The following is a 16600-nucleotide window of genomic DNA, read 5'->3' as shown; positions in this document are numbered from 1 at the left end:
CAGGTCAGTTGAATGGGGGAGGGTCTCAGCCTTCAGCCCTCTGCACCTCACCTGCGGCCTTGCGCAGCCCCGCAAGCTGAAGGACTTCGAAAAGTTAAAGACGCGGAGAAAACGGAAGCTTCCGCGAGCCCCGCTCAACAGCACATACGATCTTACATCCTGAGCTGCACTTTCCTACCGTTACAATCGATGCCTCCGTGGGTGAGGCTTTGTTCAGGTGTGTCAGACGGGCCGCAGTAGGTACCGAGTGTGAATTATAAACCATACGGCGCGTGTCACGTATACGACGCATCTGAATGAGTGTACATGGTGCACGCCTCTTGCACAAACTGCTCCAAAGCACTTGTGGTAGCAGAGCTGCATCCTGGTTCTCGGAGGGCAAACACCACCTCACGTTTCCTCCCCACGTTTGATCACCTGCTGCTGAAGAGGCCAGACAACCTCCGCCCTCTTGGTTTTTAAGTGTTTCTACCTCGTGAGAATGTCAGGCAGGGGCTGCTTAGGCAGAAGGATGGTGAGGCCACGTCTGCGAACATTTGGGCTCGGACCTCGCCGCGGGCCGGTCTCTCCCCGCAGTGGACTGTGGGCCCCTCGAATCGTGTGTGTGTCCCCGTCCCGGAGGGGCCCGTTATGGTCAGTTCCCGTAACTGTTCACCGAACCGAATGCACACAGAATTGGAAAAAGGAACCACCCCCAACCCAGCCTTCTCCTCCGTTGCCAAGCTCCCCGTGCACCCCGAGGAGTGGGCTCCCTGCTGAGCCCGACGGGTGAGGTCCGTGGCCTCCTTGTCAGAAGCGTGCTTGAGGCACCAACGCCTCAGCTCCCCTGGGGGAGTTTCGGGGGCGGGGTGGGGCCAGCCACACGGCCCTCACCGAGAGCTTCTCAGGCTTTGAGACCCAGTGAGTCCAGATCCACTGGGACCTGCTGCTGAGGACAGTATCTGTCATTCCCTGACGCGTCCTTTCTGTGTTGTAACGTGAGAACGTTGATGGTATAGTTGAAGACATATTAAAAACGCACAGAGTTCTAACTACCACTTGGCCTTTGTTGTCCCAGAACCTGAAGATCAAAGCCATGCAGCAAAAGCGGCGAGCAGACCACAGCAGGCACGGTGACGGGCACAGGGACAGCACTGCAGCCCGTGGAGACTGCACCTGCGGTGTCTGTGTCACCACAGTGTTAGTGAAAAAAGAATTAAACATTTGTGTTCCATGATGTGATATTAAACATCACAAGGATGCTCTAGGTTTGCACGTACAAAAGCAAAGACTGAAGGAGTGACGTGTGTTTTGTGTGAGGTGGTGCGATTAGGGGTCAATGGTTCTTTTCTAAAAACCCTTCAGTGACGTGGTGACGCTTTTGACAATTAAAGACAGAAAGGGGACAGTGACACAAGGTCTTGAGAGGATGGCCCGACTTGCTAAGGAGGAGGGAGCAGGCCCCACGTCCTCCGAGCTGGACAGGCCCTCCTTGAACTTGCAGGCCACCGGGGCAGTGAGGTCTGAAGGAGGAAGCAGGCCACCTGCCTTCCTGGGCTGACAAGCAGGGCCGTGGGGGGGGGGGGGCGGTTACGTGTGTGCCTTCAACCATGAAAGGCTGAGAGTCTAGGAACAGAGAGGGGCTGGGGGTACCCCGGGGACTCTCTCAGGGTGAGTGTGTGGAGGGGGGAGCAGAGCCGGGAGTGGCCCCGGGAGAGGGGGCCTTGGCAGCAATGGCAGGAGCCTGGCAGGAGTGGGCTACGGAGAAGGGGAGGGGGGTGACCCTAGAGCCTCCCTGGACCAGGTGTCCACCTGGGACCGCCGGGCAGCCCGGGCTCTGGACGCCCTCCTGACCCTTGGAAAGAGGCATGCGGTTCTGTGCGAGGTGTCCCTGGGCCGGGACCCAGGGCTCTCCCAAAATCCTCAACTCGAAAGTCACTAAGGCCCGTGAGCCCAGGCACGGTGACACCTCAGGGCTCCAGCTGGTGCCCCCTGGGAAACAGAGATTAACTTCAACCCTGTCTGAGGGGAAGTTGGGGAAATTCTGGGTCCAGACTCAAACGGATCCGCCACCGTCCCCCCCCCCCACGAAGTCCGCACTGTCCAGGCTGACATCCTCAGAGCAGAGGTGGCAACGGTACCTCCGGGATTTGGCACATGCACTCATTTCACATAAAGCTGACATCTAAGTGCTCATTTATCAGCACGGGAGGAGTATTTCTCTTTACTGTAAAAGTTGTCACTGATGGATAATAAAAGGCAAGAGATAGCTGTGGTTTGTTCCAGGAATTAAGGGCCCTGCTTTGCAGAAGCCGGAGGGACTCTGGGTCGACCCTGTGTCCCCTGCAGCAGCACCGGCCCGCAGCTGCCCGCTCCGCCCGCTACAAGGCCTGCTCCTCTGTCTCCGGGTGTAAAGGAGAAGCTCCTTTGTTGCTTTCCACACCGGCTGGGAAGCCTCAGTTCTGTGTGGCATCTCTCCTTCTCCTCCTCCTGAAGCTTGAGCTCAGGGACTCCTTGAGGTGTCGCTCCCACCCCACGGCCCACAGCGCTGTGACTGCAATGCTGGGCGTTTCCGAGCGGCCCCATGGCCCCATCTACATCTACGTGTCTGAGCCTGAGCCTGTCTTGTCTCAGAACCTTCTGCGAAGCTCCCCTTAGAGCCCTGCATCCACCTGGCCTGCCGTCTCAGCCACCAAGCACCGGCACTCTCCTCCGTCCCTTTTTTTCCCAGCCCTGCGCCCTGGAAGTGGGCCTGTGCCCCCGCCCTGTAGCCCAGGGGCCACGAGGCCGTCCCTCATGCCGTCTTCCCAGGTAGGAAACTGGCTCCTGCTTCTCTAGGTTTTAGTGTATTTCAGCTTATTTTGGCTGGAAGGACAAGCACGGCCACCCCGATGCAGGAGCCAGAACTCACCATAATCCAGGCTGTAGAAGGCAAACCCGCTCCCAGGGAAGAAGGACCCTCTCTCGGTCAAGGAGAAGCACTGCATTTTCACGTTCACCTTGACCGTCTCCTGGACGGTGGTGTCCTCGCCGTCCAGCCAGTGCCAACTCCTCAGGCAGCCGTCCAGACGGGGGTTCATCTGGAAAGACAGAGACCCCCGGTGGCTGCCTGGTGCCGCCCGGTCCGATGGCGCCCTCCCGGCACAGGCACATGGAAATCCACCACAAACGTGGATAAATCCTGCTGGGGGAGGTGGTTCCGGTACAGGCTCCGCGCTCATGGAGGGATTCGCTGCCCGACACCAGGTACACGGCACACGCAGCAGCACACGTGGCACATCCGCGCCCCACGCAGACGAGGACAGCGTGCCCGTCCGCCTCTGCCTGCACCCGGTCCCCACTCGTCCAACAGACACGGGGTGCTGACCACCGCCTGGAAGGACGAGGGCGAGGGGACCCTTACACAGCAGCTGTGCCTGCGCTCCTGCCAGGCACCCAAAGCACCTGGTGTGTGTAGGGCGGGGGCTGGGGACCCGCAGCCGTGCACTCGCCGCGTGGCTCTGCGCAAATCAGGTCGCCCCAGCCTTTGTCTGTAAGACGAGGAGGCGTGAGGCACACGGACGGGACTCTGGGGTGTGGGCCAGCCCTCTGGAGGGAAGGTGCTGCTGACACCACCCTCTACTCGGAACCTCCGGGTGCGGGACTCACGTCTCGTGTTCAGTGTGGAAATCAGACCCGGAACACCAGGGGTTCTGGCCGTGGACCTCAGCACACCGGGGGAGCGGGGTGATGAGAAGGGCAGGACTTTGGGACGTGACCAACGCCAACCTCCCGTTAGGTCTTGTTTCCCCTACGGGAATCCTGGCAGGGTTAACAACCCAACGTTCTTGGGAACTGTCCAAAAAAGTTGAGTGTTCTTTTGTTAAAGGATAATTTCATTGTGATTTATCTCCTCTGCAAAATAGACATTTTTATCATCAATTTAGACGAAAACACAAATGAGTGTCGTAGAGAGACGGCGAGGCACATGACGTAGCTGCACTGCAGCTTGTTAAGGTCTAGAGACGCTCGCCTCCCGTCCGGTGCTCTGCCAGGGCCCTCAGGGTTCAACCCTGCGCTCAGCCACCCGGGCTCCGACCTCAGGGACTAAGGACAGGACTTACCGGCTGGACAAGGTCCTTCTCCTTGAAGGGAACGCCTCCCACGGTCAGGTTCAGGTGGTACAGCCCTCTGTCCAGCTGGAACAGGTCACCGGCCACGGCGATCTTCATGACAGCATCCTTGTTCACCTTGATCACCAGGTTCCGCTCGAGCTCCTCAACGGAGATCTGAAGAGCACAAGTGCTATGAGGGTGGGTGTGCACCTTCCGAAGGGGCGCCCAGCCTTGGGTACCAATTCCCATCACCACCCGGGGCCAAGAGACCCCCAGCCTCGGGGGGGCCACGTTCCCATCACCACCCGGGGCCAAGAGACCCCCCAGCCTCAGGGGTGACCATGTTCCCATCACCACCCAGGGCCAAGAGGCCCCCAGCCTCGGGGGGGCCACGTTCCCATCACCACCCGGGGCCAAGAGATCCCCAGCCTCAGGGGGGGCCATGTTCCCATCGCCACCCGAGGCCAAGAGACCCCCAGCCTCAGGGGTGACCACGTTCCCATCGCCACCCAGGGCCAAGAGACCCCCAGCCTCGGGGGTCCATGCTCATCACCTGTACTGCTTCCCTGGCATCTGTGGTGTGGCTCCGACCCTGCCGGTTTTGGTTTCCCTCCCAACGCTGCTCCCTCCCCCTGGCCCCCCTCCCCCTGCAGGTGAGCCCACCTGGAGCCCCCTCCCCATCTCTGGACCCTAAATTAAGCCTCAGTCAGGGAGCTGCCTTCTGGGGGCCTGAAGTCACTGCCCCCTTGGGTCAGCCTTGGCATCTCTGGTCCTTTGCTTCTCCTACCCCTCAGGTGAACACTTTGAATACAAGAGAACATATATTACTTCGGAATCTCCAGCAATAGTGCCTGGCACGGACTGAATGCTGACTGAACATATGAATTCTTTCTACAACTTCCCACTCTTTCCTGCTTTCCTTGTAGGAAAATTAAAAAATCTGTCACTCTATACACGATGCATCTTCCTAATGACCCAGAAGCCCCTCAATTTCCTTTTTGGCTCAGGTGGAGAAACATTTAGGTACTGGGTCTGAATTTGGTGAGGAGACAGCAGTGTGCACATGTGGGGAGCCTCAGGGCCAGGGAGAGTGGGCAGAGGTCGTTGTGGAACTGGCCCTGCACCTCAAGGACCGGTTTGTGCCTTGGGTGGGCTGGCAGCCATGTGCCTCCGCTGGTCATGCCTCCTCTAGCCTCTTCCCCTCGGGCAGTGTCCCAGCCCCGCTCGGGACCCTCCTGCCCTCAACCGCGGGGCAGCGGGTTCCCACGTGTGGAGCTCCCTCAACCCCAAGACAGCTTCCCTCTAGATCGACTGTTTTATCTGTAACTTTGCGGAAGGCATCTTTCCTGCTGCTTTGGAGATGCTCGTGCTTTAAGAGTCCAGGAAAGGAGGAGCTAGACACCACTGACAGGATGGAAATATTAGCAAACGTCTACACTGTTTTTATTCGCAGAGACCAGGGCAAATGTTTCCATTTAATCTTCACTTCTAGAGGAAAAAAGAATGCTTTTCCCATTTCTCTTTCAAGCACTTACTTCTAAAAGCCCAGTTCCAACTAAGGGGCCTCCAAGTTTGGGGAGAGAGCCTGCGTGTCACAGGCTGCTTTGCTCCAGGCATCATGATGCAGGACAGAGCGGCAGCTCCAAAGCCAACGGCTGCAGTTCAGGCTCTGGGCGGTCAGGGCACCTCCATCAAGAGGCTGGAGGTCAGCCTGAATGGAGCAGGCCAGGAGGCCAGAGCCTGGGACAGTGTCACGAGTCATGTCTGACCCTGCCCCACACCGAGAGCCGGGCACTGGGACCTTGGCCGGTTCTCAGCCTCGACGCAACTGACGGTCTGAACCGGCGGGTCCTCGAGGTGGGGAGTCCTGAGTCCCCCTGGCCTCAATCCAGCTGCCAGGGGCCCCCCATCCCCCCCACAGCTGTGATGAGCAGGAGTGTCTCCAGACAGCCAGGTGTCCTCAAAGGAATCACCCCACTGAGAACCACGGCCGCTGTGGTGGAAGCCCTGCTCTGCTTCTGTGAGGACATAATGCCCATCTGAGCGCAGGCTTTCTGGCGCGGGGCCGTCCTGCCACGGCTGCACCCACTAACTGTTGAGTGAGCGAGTGCAAGTAGATGCTGGGTCCTTGGCCCAGGAGCCCCGGGCTGGCCCAGGCAGCGCAGCGGGGGCCACGCTCACCGTCTGCCACGAGCCGTGGTTGATGATGGGCCCGCTGCTGGTGACGCGGCCCACGCCCTGGTAGCGGAGCTGCAGCTCCAGCCGGCCGGCCCGCAGGCCCAGGACGATCCAGGTGCTGCCCCGATGGCCTCCGGCGAAGAACAGGACGCCCTCGGGATCGAAGGTCCTGAAGTCGAACTCTGCCACCAGTCTGAGCGCCGGCAGAAACGAGTGGGTTACATGCAGGTCGTGGTGCGTGACCCCGCCCGGCGAGGGCTCGCCTGGCCTCGGGAAGAGCCCAGGTGAGCAGGCCGAACGCCGCCCGCACCCCAACGCCGGCAGCGAGTCCCCGGGGAGGCGTGCAGCGGGCACCAGCCCTGAGGCCCACGCGGCTGTGCTGGCCTGCGGGCTCCCCGGCCGGGACGCGAGCACGGGGCTGACTTGGCCCCCCGCCGCCAGGTCCAGATGCTCGGGCCGCCCTCTCACCTCGTGGGCTGCAGCCGCTTGAAGCGCAGCCGGATCACGGGCGTCCCGCTGAACATGCGGCCCAGGTACAGCGACTTCACACTCTTGGCCACGTTGAAGGGCACGCAGGGCAGGATGTCCTGTCAGGAGCGGGGAGCTGGCCTCAGGTGGGGGCACTCGGCCGGGCTCCCACTGGAACCCCCAGGGACCCTGCTGCCCCCAGCCCAGCCCACCATGGGGGCTCCCAGGGGAGGCTGGTCTCTGATGTTTCCAGAGGCCTCCCGCTCCCCGCTGGCAGCCCCCTCGCACAGTTTCTCCAGCACCCTCCTTCCCTGTGTATTTCCCTTCTGCTTTCATATTTTAATTATGGAATATTTCAAACATATGGAAAAGCACGGAGAATAATAAAAACAACTATAAAGTGTTGTAAAACAAGCAAAAAATAGAGACCTTGAAGACTTGTTTCTAGAATGTTCCCTGCTCTACGATGCAGCTTCTCCACTACCTGGAGGACCACATGGTGGGAGCCCCGGGGGTGGTCACAGGGCAGCCAGGGCTGGCCTGCCCTCATGGTCAGGGGGCGCTTGCTGCACATGCATTGCAGAACCCGGGTAGAGGCTGCGGTCACGCGTGTATGAGTGAGTCACTCGGGGGAGGAGTTGAGGTGGCCACAACCAAACATCGGACTGCATGGCCACGCCTCCCACCCCGCCTCTCCCCGCGGGGCCCGAGGACATGCTCCCAGCCAACCCCACGCGGGGCCACAGCGCAGCCCGGGAGGCCGGGCCGGGCGCTACCTCGCAGGTGTTCATGTCCTGGGACAGCTTGAGGCCCCCGCGCCCGTCACAGTGGCAGGTGTAGCTCCCCGGGGAGTTGACGCAGGCCTGCTCGCAGCGCCCCTCCGCACACTCGTCCACATCTGCCGGCCACAAGGAAGCGCCTGAGCCCACTGGCGCCACCGCGCACCCTGCTGCCCCATCACACCGCCATGGACGTGAGTCCCCAGCCCGAGACCCGGGAGCTCCAGGCCCGTGGCTCCCACCCAGCTGGCCGGCTCCTTCCTGGGGACGTGGGACGGAGGCCATCAGCATGGCCAGATCAGCATGGGGCGCAGGGACAGCCTGGTGGGCGGGCGGGGCCAGGACCACCCCATCCCCTCCCTGGTGGAGAGGGCAGCCGCTGGCCCAGGCAGGAAGGCAGTGGGAGGGAGCATGGCTCTTGGCGCCCCCGGACTCGGCTGGGCTAGGCTGCACCGAGGGCAGGAGAGAAGCCCGTTGCCCAGAAGCACAGGGGCCCCGCCTGGTCGGTCTCCCTGTGTCTCTGGGGAAGAGGCCCAGGTGCACAAGAGGCACGTGCCATGTCGCATGTGTGCAGGTGCGCAGAACCCACACGAGTGCTCGCAGCACGCTGCGTTCCTGGGAAAGCGGTGCCCCGCGCGCGTGTGCGTGTGTGTGTGCGCGTGTGCGTGCGCGTGTGTGTGCGTGCCCCGTGTGGTGTCGGGGCGGGCACCTCGGCAGGACTTCTCCTGGGAGAGCGGAGCCCCGTGCGCATGTGCGTGTGTGTGTGTGTGCGCGTGTGCGTGCGCGTGTGTGTGCATGCCCCGTGTGGTGTCGGGGCGGGCACCTCGGCAGGACTTCTCCTGGGAGAGCGGTGCCACGCGCGTGTGTGTGTGTGTGTGCGTGTGTGCGTGCGTGTGCGTGTGTGTGTGTGCGTGCCCCGTGTGGTGTCGGGGCGGGCACCTCGGCAGGACTTCTCCTGGGAGAGCGGTGCCCCGCGTGCGCGTGCGTGTGTGTGCGTGCGTGTGTGTGTGCGTGTGTGTGTGCGCGTGTGTGTGTGCATGCCCCGCGTGGTGTCGGGGCGGGCACCTCGGCAGGACTTCTCTTGGGAGAGCGGTGCCCCGTGCGCGCGTGTGTGTGCGTGCCTCGTGTGGTGTCGGGGCGGGTACCTCGGCAGGACTTCTCCTGGGAGAGCGGTGCCCCGCGCGCGCGTGTGTGTGTGTGTGCGTGCCCCGTGTGGTGTCGGGGCGGGTACCTCGGCAGGACTTCTCCCGGGAGCTGAACGCGTAGCCCTCTTCGCAGAGGCAAGAGTAGGAGCCCGGCAGGTTCTGGCACTGAGCCTCCCCGCAGGCGCCTGAGTCCGCACATTCATCCAAGTCTGCAGGAAAAACCAGCTGTGTTTCAGGTCCACCAGGCCTGCTGGCAGCCTCCCGAAACGAGATGCCGCCAGCCAGACTGGGAACCGCCGCTGAGAGGCACCCAGCTCTGCAGAGTGAGCACAGCCCGGCCTGGCGGTGTCATCACTGCACCCCTGGGCAACGCAGCCCTCCTCCCCTCCCCTCCCCCTCCCCCCATTCCCTCTCCCCTCCCCACCCCTTCCCCTCCCCCTCCCCCTTCCCTCCCCTCCTATCCCCCTCCCCACTCCTTCCTCTCCCTTCCCCCTCCTCCCCTCCCCTCCCTCCCCTCCCCCTTCCCTTCTCCCTCCCCTCCCCCTCCCCCATTCCCTCTCCCCTCCCCACCCCTTCCCCTCCCCCTCCCCGCCCCCTCCCCCTTCCCTCCCCTCCTATCCCCCTCCCCACTCCTTCCTCTCCCTTCCCCCTCCTCCCCTCCCCTCCCTCCCCTCCCCTTCCCTTCTCCCTCCCCTCCCCCACTCCCTCTCCCCTCCCCACCCCTTCCCCTCCTCCTCCCCTCCCCCATTCCCTCCCCACTCCTTCCCCTCCCTTCCCCCCCTCTTCTCCCCCTCCCCTCCTATCCCCTCCCCTGCCCCCCTCCTCTCCAGCCTCCTCCCTTCCTTCCATCCACTGGGCTTTCCAGCCCCAGCCCAGGAGCAGGGGTGGGGGGGGCATTGCTGATCAGGGGCCTGGTTGAGAAGACTGATTCCAGACGCTGTACAGGGCACCACCTAGCCGGGGTGCACACAGTTGTTGCTTAGTTCAAATGACTGCAGTCCAGAAAGGTAAAAAAGTGACTCCTGGGACCTTCTGACTAGAAGTCCCACCCTGCACCCTGGAGCCCTGAGCTGACCACCGAGCTGACGGCTGCCTGCTGGCCTCACTCAGGCCCCCTGGCGCCTCCTCCTCCCTCTCCTCACGCCGGGGTCTGCCCGTGGGAAACCAACGCCACAGTCACTGTAACTGACAACCAAGGGTCAGTCCTGAGGCTCCATCCCCTCTGCGCCTTTGGCAAACAAGTACAAAAAGCCTGCAGTTAAGAACTGGCTCCTAAAGTGACAGAAGGACTTTCTAGAAAGTGCAACTGTTACTTCAAATAACATCGATTCCTCAGATGGCACACAGAACTGCGCGTGCCGCAAAGACTCACAACTACTTGTGACTTCATTGCAAGGGCGGTTGAGCAAACACAGGCTTTCAGATGTGGAAACTAAGATTTCTCCCAGCGATCAATCGTGGGAAGGAGACAACACAAAGGGCACCTGCTCCCCCCCCGGGGAGCCTGTAAACCTACACGGTTCCACATCGTCAGGACCGATCTGCACGATGACCAGACTGCAGCCGTGACACAGGCTGCTCTGTCCTGAGCAGAACTGAATCTCTGGCTTCACAATTCCAAGAACTGGCCTCACGAGAATGGGATTAACACTATTGCTCATAATAATCTGTATCTCTGTGGGCATCAAAATAATTGTAGCTTGCTCTGCCCGTATATGTAAGCGAACAACTAAAACTGTCAGCAAAGAGATGCTACAGACCCACGTCAACGTCTTCCACTCTGAGAATACGGCGCCTCTGTCAGCACGAAGAAGTTCAGAAGACGGACCTTCACCCCTAACCCCATAGAAATGGAATGATGTCTGACAGGGGGGATCTGTAAGCAGCTCTCTACAGGAAACTGCCCTCAGGAAGCCCCTTCCTTGTCACTTTAGCAGAGCCATATTGTAACCGGCTTTCAACCAGGCGCCCCCATGCTCTACTCATCTCCAGCCCAAGCACACCTCTCAAATCTCTTATCACACAATACCTCGCCTAACCTGCCTGTTCTTTCTGTAGATCAAAGGAGTAGAAATGAAGAATAATTAACAGATGACCAGACCTACCCCCCAGCTTCCCCTCCAGTAATCTCCTGAACGAACTGTGTGACCGAGATCGCATCTAGAGGGAGACCATGAGAAGTCCACACGCCTGCACACAGTGGGGGACGGCGGGGACTCTGGCCCCCCATCTCAGGGATTAACTGAGATTCCTTCTCTGTTTCCCTTTAGAAGCTTTCATGGCCGAGCAGAATCTTCGGAGGTGGTTTCTGGGGAACACTGAGGGCACCATCTCCCCAGATCGCTGGCATTCTGATTAGAGCCACCTTTCCTTTCTGCCACTTGTGAGCGCTGATTTTGTAAGCAGTGAACAGTGGCACCCTGGGCTCCCTGCCCACCCCCACCCCCGCCCCAGATGTCCTGGGCCCCGACTGGCACAGAAACCTCTGCAGGCTCTGTGGCCTGGAAGGAGGCCTGGCAGCCGCCTCCCGTCCCGGGGCAGTAGGCATGGTCTCCCCAGCTGGGCCGGCCCTGTCCACAGGTCCTGGTGCATCAGCCCGTGTTGAGGTGCTGGGGCAGCTCCCCGTGGCCACGGACATGCCCGGGCATGTGCTGTGTCTGCAGGACGCCCACAGCCTCCAGAGCCTGAGGGACCAGCCACGGCCTGCAGCCTCTCGCAGAGGAGCAAAGCGACTGTGGCTTCAGCCAACCGGCAACTTGGCAATCGCAGAAGAAGACGGGGGAGGAGGAGAGAGGAGGGCAACCAGGGCCCAGGGCCTCACCGTGGCAGGTCCGGCCGTCCAGGGAGAGTGCATAGCCGCTGTAGCAGCCACACTGGAAGCTGCCCGGCTTGTTGTAGCAAATCTGGCTGCAGCTCCCGTTCTCCTGGCTGCACTCATTGACGTCTGGGAACAGGACACAGGGACGGAGAGAGCCAGACGTGACCCACAACCCGCCTGGAGCACGTCGCGGCGTCGGCATCTCCGACCCCATGGGATCCACCCTCAGATCCTGGGTGGGAGGGCACAGGGGCCCAGGGCTCCCACTGCAGCAAGGGGGCCGCCTGAGGGTTCTAACCACGTCCTGGGGGTTTTCTGCAGCTTCTCCGCTGACCCTGCGCACTGTAGACTCAGAGAGTCTCTTGACTCCTTTCTGATCAGCGGGGGGCCGCGCCGGGCGGGGCGGCTACAGGGCACTCCTACTGCCCACCGCAGGCCCAGGCCTGCTCTCGGGAGGGGCCGTCGCCCTCCCGGCGCCCCCCCAAGGAGGTGGCCTGGCTAGAGCACAGTTCAGGGCTCAGCACGGTGGCTTTTCAAGCTGGATGGCGCCCTGCCCGGGGGCAGAGGCAAGACCTCCCGCACTGTGCAAACATTCGCGCTCTTGGGAGGACCGGAGGGCTGAGGGCCCCGCCCGCCCATCCTCTCCCGGGACCTGGGAGGGGGGCCGGCCAGCGAGGGGCCTGGACCCCCGGCCTGCCGTCCTCCCGCTTCTCCTCACTCTGCTCTCAGCCAGACAGGCCGGTGCGGCTGTGTCCCCGGCGGGGCAGGTAGGGGGCCTGGCAGGGAGAGGCGGAAGACAGCAGGACTCACGCCCCACCAGCCCGGGCCCCGCGGGTGGCCCTGCAGGGAGGGCCTGACGCCTATGCCGCCAGCCCGCCCCCAGGCCGTGGCCTTACCTCTGTTGCAGAGCCGCCCCGCCCAGCCGTCTCTGCACTGGCAGTAGAAGTTGCCCATGAGGTCCTGGCAGACTTGGGTGCCCTCCTTATCGCAGGGGTCTGGGGAGCACTGGTCAGGCAGCTCTGAGTTGAAAGGAAGGAGAAGATGGCCCTGAGCTGCTCCTGGTCAGCTGGGGGGAAACCGAGGCAGGCCTGGGGCACGAACATCTCCTCCACTGGCCCCGGCGGGCCGCACAGAACACCCACCTCCGGGCAGGAGGGGGCCACAGACCAGGCTGGCCGGGCCCCAGCCGATCCCAGGAAACCCAGGTCAGCTCGGAGGTAGGGGCCGCCCACCCCCTGGGCCCGAGGTCAGGGCCGCGGCCCCGGGGCAGCGGAGGAGAGGTGTGGGCCTGGCTGGGCCCCAGGAGCTTGGACCTCCCAGGGAGCAGGTCCACAGGGCCCTGGCCGGCCCATGGGCCAGCCCGGCAGACCCAGAACGTTCCCCTCCCCTGGTGGCCGTGTCCACCCTCCCAGGCCAGGACCCCGGCCCACTCGACCCCTGGTCTGTGGGGTCCAGCTCGCACAGAGGGCGCCCACAGCCTCCCCGCCCGCCCCTCGGGTGGGCCTGCTGCTTCTGCCTCTGCTTGGACACGGTCCAGACCGTCTGGGCCCCGGGCTCCGCTGCTCCCCTTTCTCTCCGACACGCGCCGGCCCCACGGCCTGTAGGTTTCAGCGGTGCTGGTGACCAGCGGCTATCCTGCTTCTCTGGGTTGTCCTGCTTTCAGCGGAGGGGAACGGGGCACGTTTCCCGGGGCCCTGGAGACCGCGGGCCAGCCACTCGGCCAGGCTCAGCCCGCGACGCCGCCTTTCTGTGTGCCAGCGGCCACTACCTTCCCATACCCGGGCGTCCCCCTGCAGCACCTGAGCCAGGCACTGTCGTGCGTCTTTATTCACCGAGCGACAGGCCCTCTGAGCGCAGGGAGGCCCACGACAGGTGGCCGCGGTGCTTCAGCCCTCCCTCTGCCCCCGCCCCGTGTGTGGCTGAGGGCACCGTTCACTCCACGGCCTGGTCACTAGAAACAGGCCAAGCCAGCACGTGACCGATGAGAGCGCCAGGCCGCTGTCTGCGCGGTGGAGCCGGCCAGGCGGGCACTCACCCCCGACTCTTCACTTCTTTCTCAGGACGGCTGACGTCCCCAGCCGGACGCTGCTCTGGGGACAGTGTTTCCACCGTGGGCTTGCTCCTGGTCCCAGGAGGACAGTGGGCCCCTGTGTCCCCCAGCTCACCAGGCCTCGCGCCAGCCCTTGTCCTTGGCATGGACCCAACACCATGCTTTGTCCCTCTGCGTCCCCGTGGGTCTGGGGACCTGGTCACCGGGGACCCCCTCAGGGAGGGCCCAGCATAACTGTTTGTGTACGCAACCCTGGAACCCACGTCTCTCACTGGGCTCTTCTCGTGACCTTTCCACGGGACCCCTCAAAGCTTGCTGCTTCTGCACAATTACAGCCAACAAAACACTTGCAAGTGTGGCCCAAACGCAGCACCTCCAGGTATTTTGGAGACACGTGCACAGCTATCCTTGGTGGACTCCGTGAGCGCCTTCCACCCCTAAGCAAGTAGGACCTGGGTCTGGCGCTCGGAGAGTGAGGAAGGGGGGTCCAGCGGTCAGCCCTGTGGCCCCCATGCGGCTGTAACGAGGGCTCCCCCGGGGGACAGGAGGGCCGGGGCGGCGGGGGTCAAGCCCAGTGCCAGGGCTGAGATGACGGACGGGTCTGCTTCCTGACACGGCCTCCGCAGGACGGGGCTCTGAGGGGGCAGGGAGACTGGGGAGGTCGGGGGGACGTGTGCTGGGGCCCAGACAGCACCCGAGCCGAGGGTCTGGCTGATCCCCCAACAGCACTCGGCACATTAGAGGCCCTGCAGGAAGGACAGGGAAGATGGGGTGCATCTCCACTCGATATATTTGGTTAAAGACTTAAAGTTATTTCAGAAGGACACACCTGGGCTCGTTACCTTCGTCTGGAATTTGCCTAGAATGCCTACCCGCCCCCCCTTTAAAAATCAACCTCCCCTGGGGTGGGACAACTCCAGGAGATTCTCACAGGGAACCCAGCTGGAGAACTCCACCACCACGGCTTTCATCTGTTGCCCTGTTGGGAAGCTTATCTGTAGGGCAGAGGAAGGAGAGTGTTTGCAGGTGCCCCTGAGCTTCTAGGAATTCGGTGGACGCAGGCAGCCTGCAGAGGGGCTCGGGGCTGAGTCAGACCTGAGCCCCGACCCGGGCCCCCGACAGACGGGAGGCGAGGGGTTATCTGGCCCCACGATGGCTGTGAGAGGATGGAGGGAGAGTGGCTGCTATGTAGACAGGGATGTGAGGCACCTGCTGAGGCCAGCAGAGGCCTGTCTCAGTGGCTTTTGCTCCCACTTCCAGAAATGAGTGGGTGTGATGAGTTATAGCCTGGGAAATGCATGCAAATGCGGGCCGTTGTTCTCACGGAGGAGAAAAGGCACCGAGACCCTTCCTCGTGGAGACAGTCAGCCAGGACTCCTCAGACGGCATCGCCCAAGTCTTCTGGGACCCAAAGGCAAAGCCTCAGAAACCAATCCGGGACCCCCGGGGGAGGCACATCTAGAATAAATGAGGACACAGAGCTTCCACCTCACCTGGACCAATGACCACACAGAGCCTCCACCTCACCTGGACCAATGACCACACGGAGCCCCACATCACCTGGACCAATGACCACACGGAGCCCCACCTCACCTGGACCAATGACCATACGGAGCCTCCACATCACCTGGACCAATGACCACACAGAGCCCCACATCATCTGGACCAATGACCACATGGAGCCTCCACATCACCTGGACCAATGACCACACGGAGCCCCACATCATCTGGACCAATGACCACACGGAGTCTCACATCATCTGGACCAATGACCACACGGAGCTTCCACATCACCTGGACCAATGACCACACGGAGCCCCACATCATCTGGACCAATGACCACACGGAGCCCCACCTCCTCACTGCATCAGAGATGTCCGAGGCAGGTTATAAGCTTAAACATGAAATATCAGACAACTTTTTATAGTCTCAGGAAAAGGATAGCCTGAAACCCAGGAAGTAAAACAATCCAATCAGTTTGAATACATAATTCAAAAAGAAGGAACTGATATGGCAAGTTGACAACACCAAAAATCTGCTACAAGTGAAGCGTAATGACGGGAAGCTGAACTTCTCTGGTGCTCCCATGTCCGCCTAAGGCCGGCGAGGTCCCGCTCACCCTGGGGGCCGAGGGGCAGGGCTTGCTCCCGGCAACCGGGATGTGTGGGCGGGGGCTCTGGCTCCTTGAGTGCACACTGGCCTCTGCCAGTACCAGCGGCTGCTCCTCACTTGCTCCTGTGAGGCTGCCGAAGCGTCCGCAGGGAGCCCGGGCCTCACAGCAGGGCCCCCGCCCTCCTTCAGTCTCTCACTTCCTTTGTGCGCCTGGGCCGGGCTGGGGTCTGTGACCCGGGGCGCGATAGGCAAGGCCAGCGGCTGGCGTGTGGGAGGCTGGGTGACTGGTCACAGCAGCCGAGCCCTGCCCCCCAGGCCCTGGGGCCACTCCCGGTCCTCCACCCGCCCTGGGCGACCCTGCCGTGCAGGTCTTGAGCGCAGCGCGGGACCCCCCGTGCAGGGCCGGCTGTGCGCTCAGAGCCCGTTTCCTCACCGGTGGAGCGGGTGCCATAAAGCAGCTAACATCTGCGCTTGGCGGGGACGAAGTGGCCACATCACGGAGCTCTCGGGCCACAGCCAGGCCTGGGGTCAGGCTCAGCTGAGACGGGTCTATGGGTCTACGTGTGGATTAAAGTTCGTGCAAAATGTCAGCGTTACGTATGATAATTTAAAATAATAATAATAAAGACACATGATGAGCTGAAGAAAAATTTTGCTACCTTTAGTACAAATGGCTAATTTGCAAGCTATATCAACAGCTGCTACAAACTGAGACAAGCAGGCAAAGACTCTGAACAAAGTATCCACAGAAAAAGAAACACAAGGTTCCTCAACATATGAAGCTCAGCTTTACTTATGAGTAAGAAAAAAATAAACTGCATTGACTGGGGGTCGTTTTTCACTTTTTCTACGGAAAGATATAAGCAAGTAAGAAGCAATACACTGGGCTGGTGCAGGTACTGGGAGAGGCACTCCCACCCTCCACTGGGGGGTAACGGGGCCGGGTCTGCATCAGAATTGAAAAAGAACACAGCTTT

The 16600-nt window shown here is 61.7% G+C and overlaps 2 protein-coding genes across 5 annotated transcripts in view; one reads left to right on the top strand and one right to left on the bottom strand.

The window, feature by feature from the left end:
- Positions 1–16600, bottom strand: part of GAS6 (growth arrest specific 6) — a 34625-nt gene that overhangs the window by 3173 nt on the left and 14852 nt on the right. Inside the window, exons 1-9 of one of the 2 annotated variants that reach the window (XM_082435176.1) lie at positions 13001–13227; positions 12358–12480; positions 11465–11587; positions 8730–8852; positions 7496–7617; positions 6720–6838; positions 6255–6444; positions 4083–4247; positions 2891–3059 (exon numbers count right to left, since the gene is read on the bottom strand). In XM_082435176.1, coding sequence (XP_082291302.1) covers positions 2891–3059; positions 4083–4247; positions 6255–6444; positions 6720–6838; positions 7496–7617; positions 8730–8852; positions 11465–11587; positions 12358–12415 — 1069 coding nt within the window. In that variant the 5' untranslated portion in view covers positions 12416–12480; positions 13001–13227. Of the gene's footprint in view, positions 1–2890; positions 3060–4082; positions 4248–6254; positions 6445–6719; positions 6839–7495; positions 7618–8729; positions 8853–11464; positions 11588–12357; positions 12481–13000; positions 13228–16600 lie in introns of those variants that run through there. The other variant, XM_082435175.1, reaches the window with a different exon arrangement.
- The window catches only part of TMEM255B (transmembrane protein 255B), a 67319-nt gene that overhangs the window by 45005 nt on the left and 5714 nt on the right, over positions 1–16600 (top strand). The window lies entirely within an intron of this gene.

Source organism: Balaenoptera physalus, assembly GCF_965194825.1.
Source record: "Balaenoptera physalus genome assembly, chromosome: 18".
Classification (NCBI taxonomy): Eukaryota; Metazoa; Chordata; class Mammalia; order Artiodactyla; family Balaenopteridae; genus Balaenoptera; species Balaenoptera physalus.
Note: the sequence above shows the minus strand (reverse complement) of the source record. Positions and strands in the feature narration are given on the sequence as shown.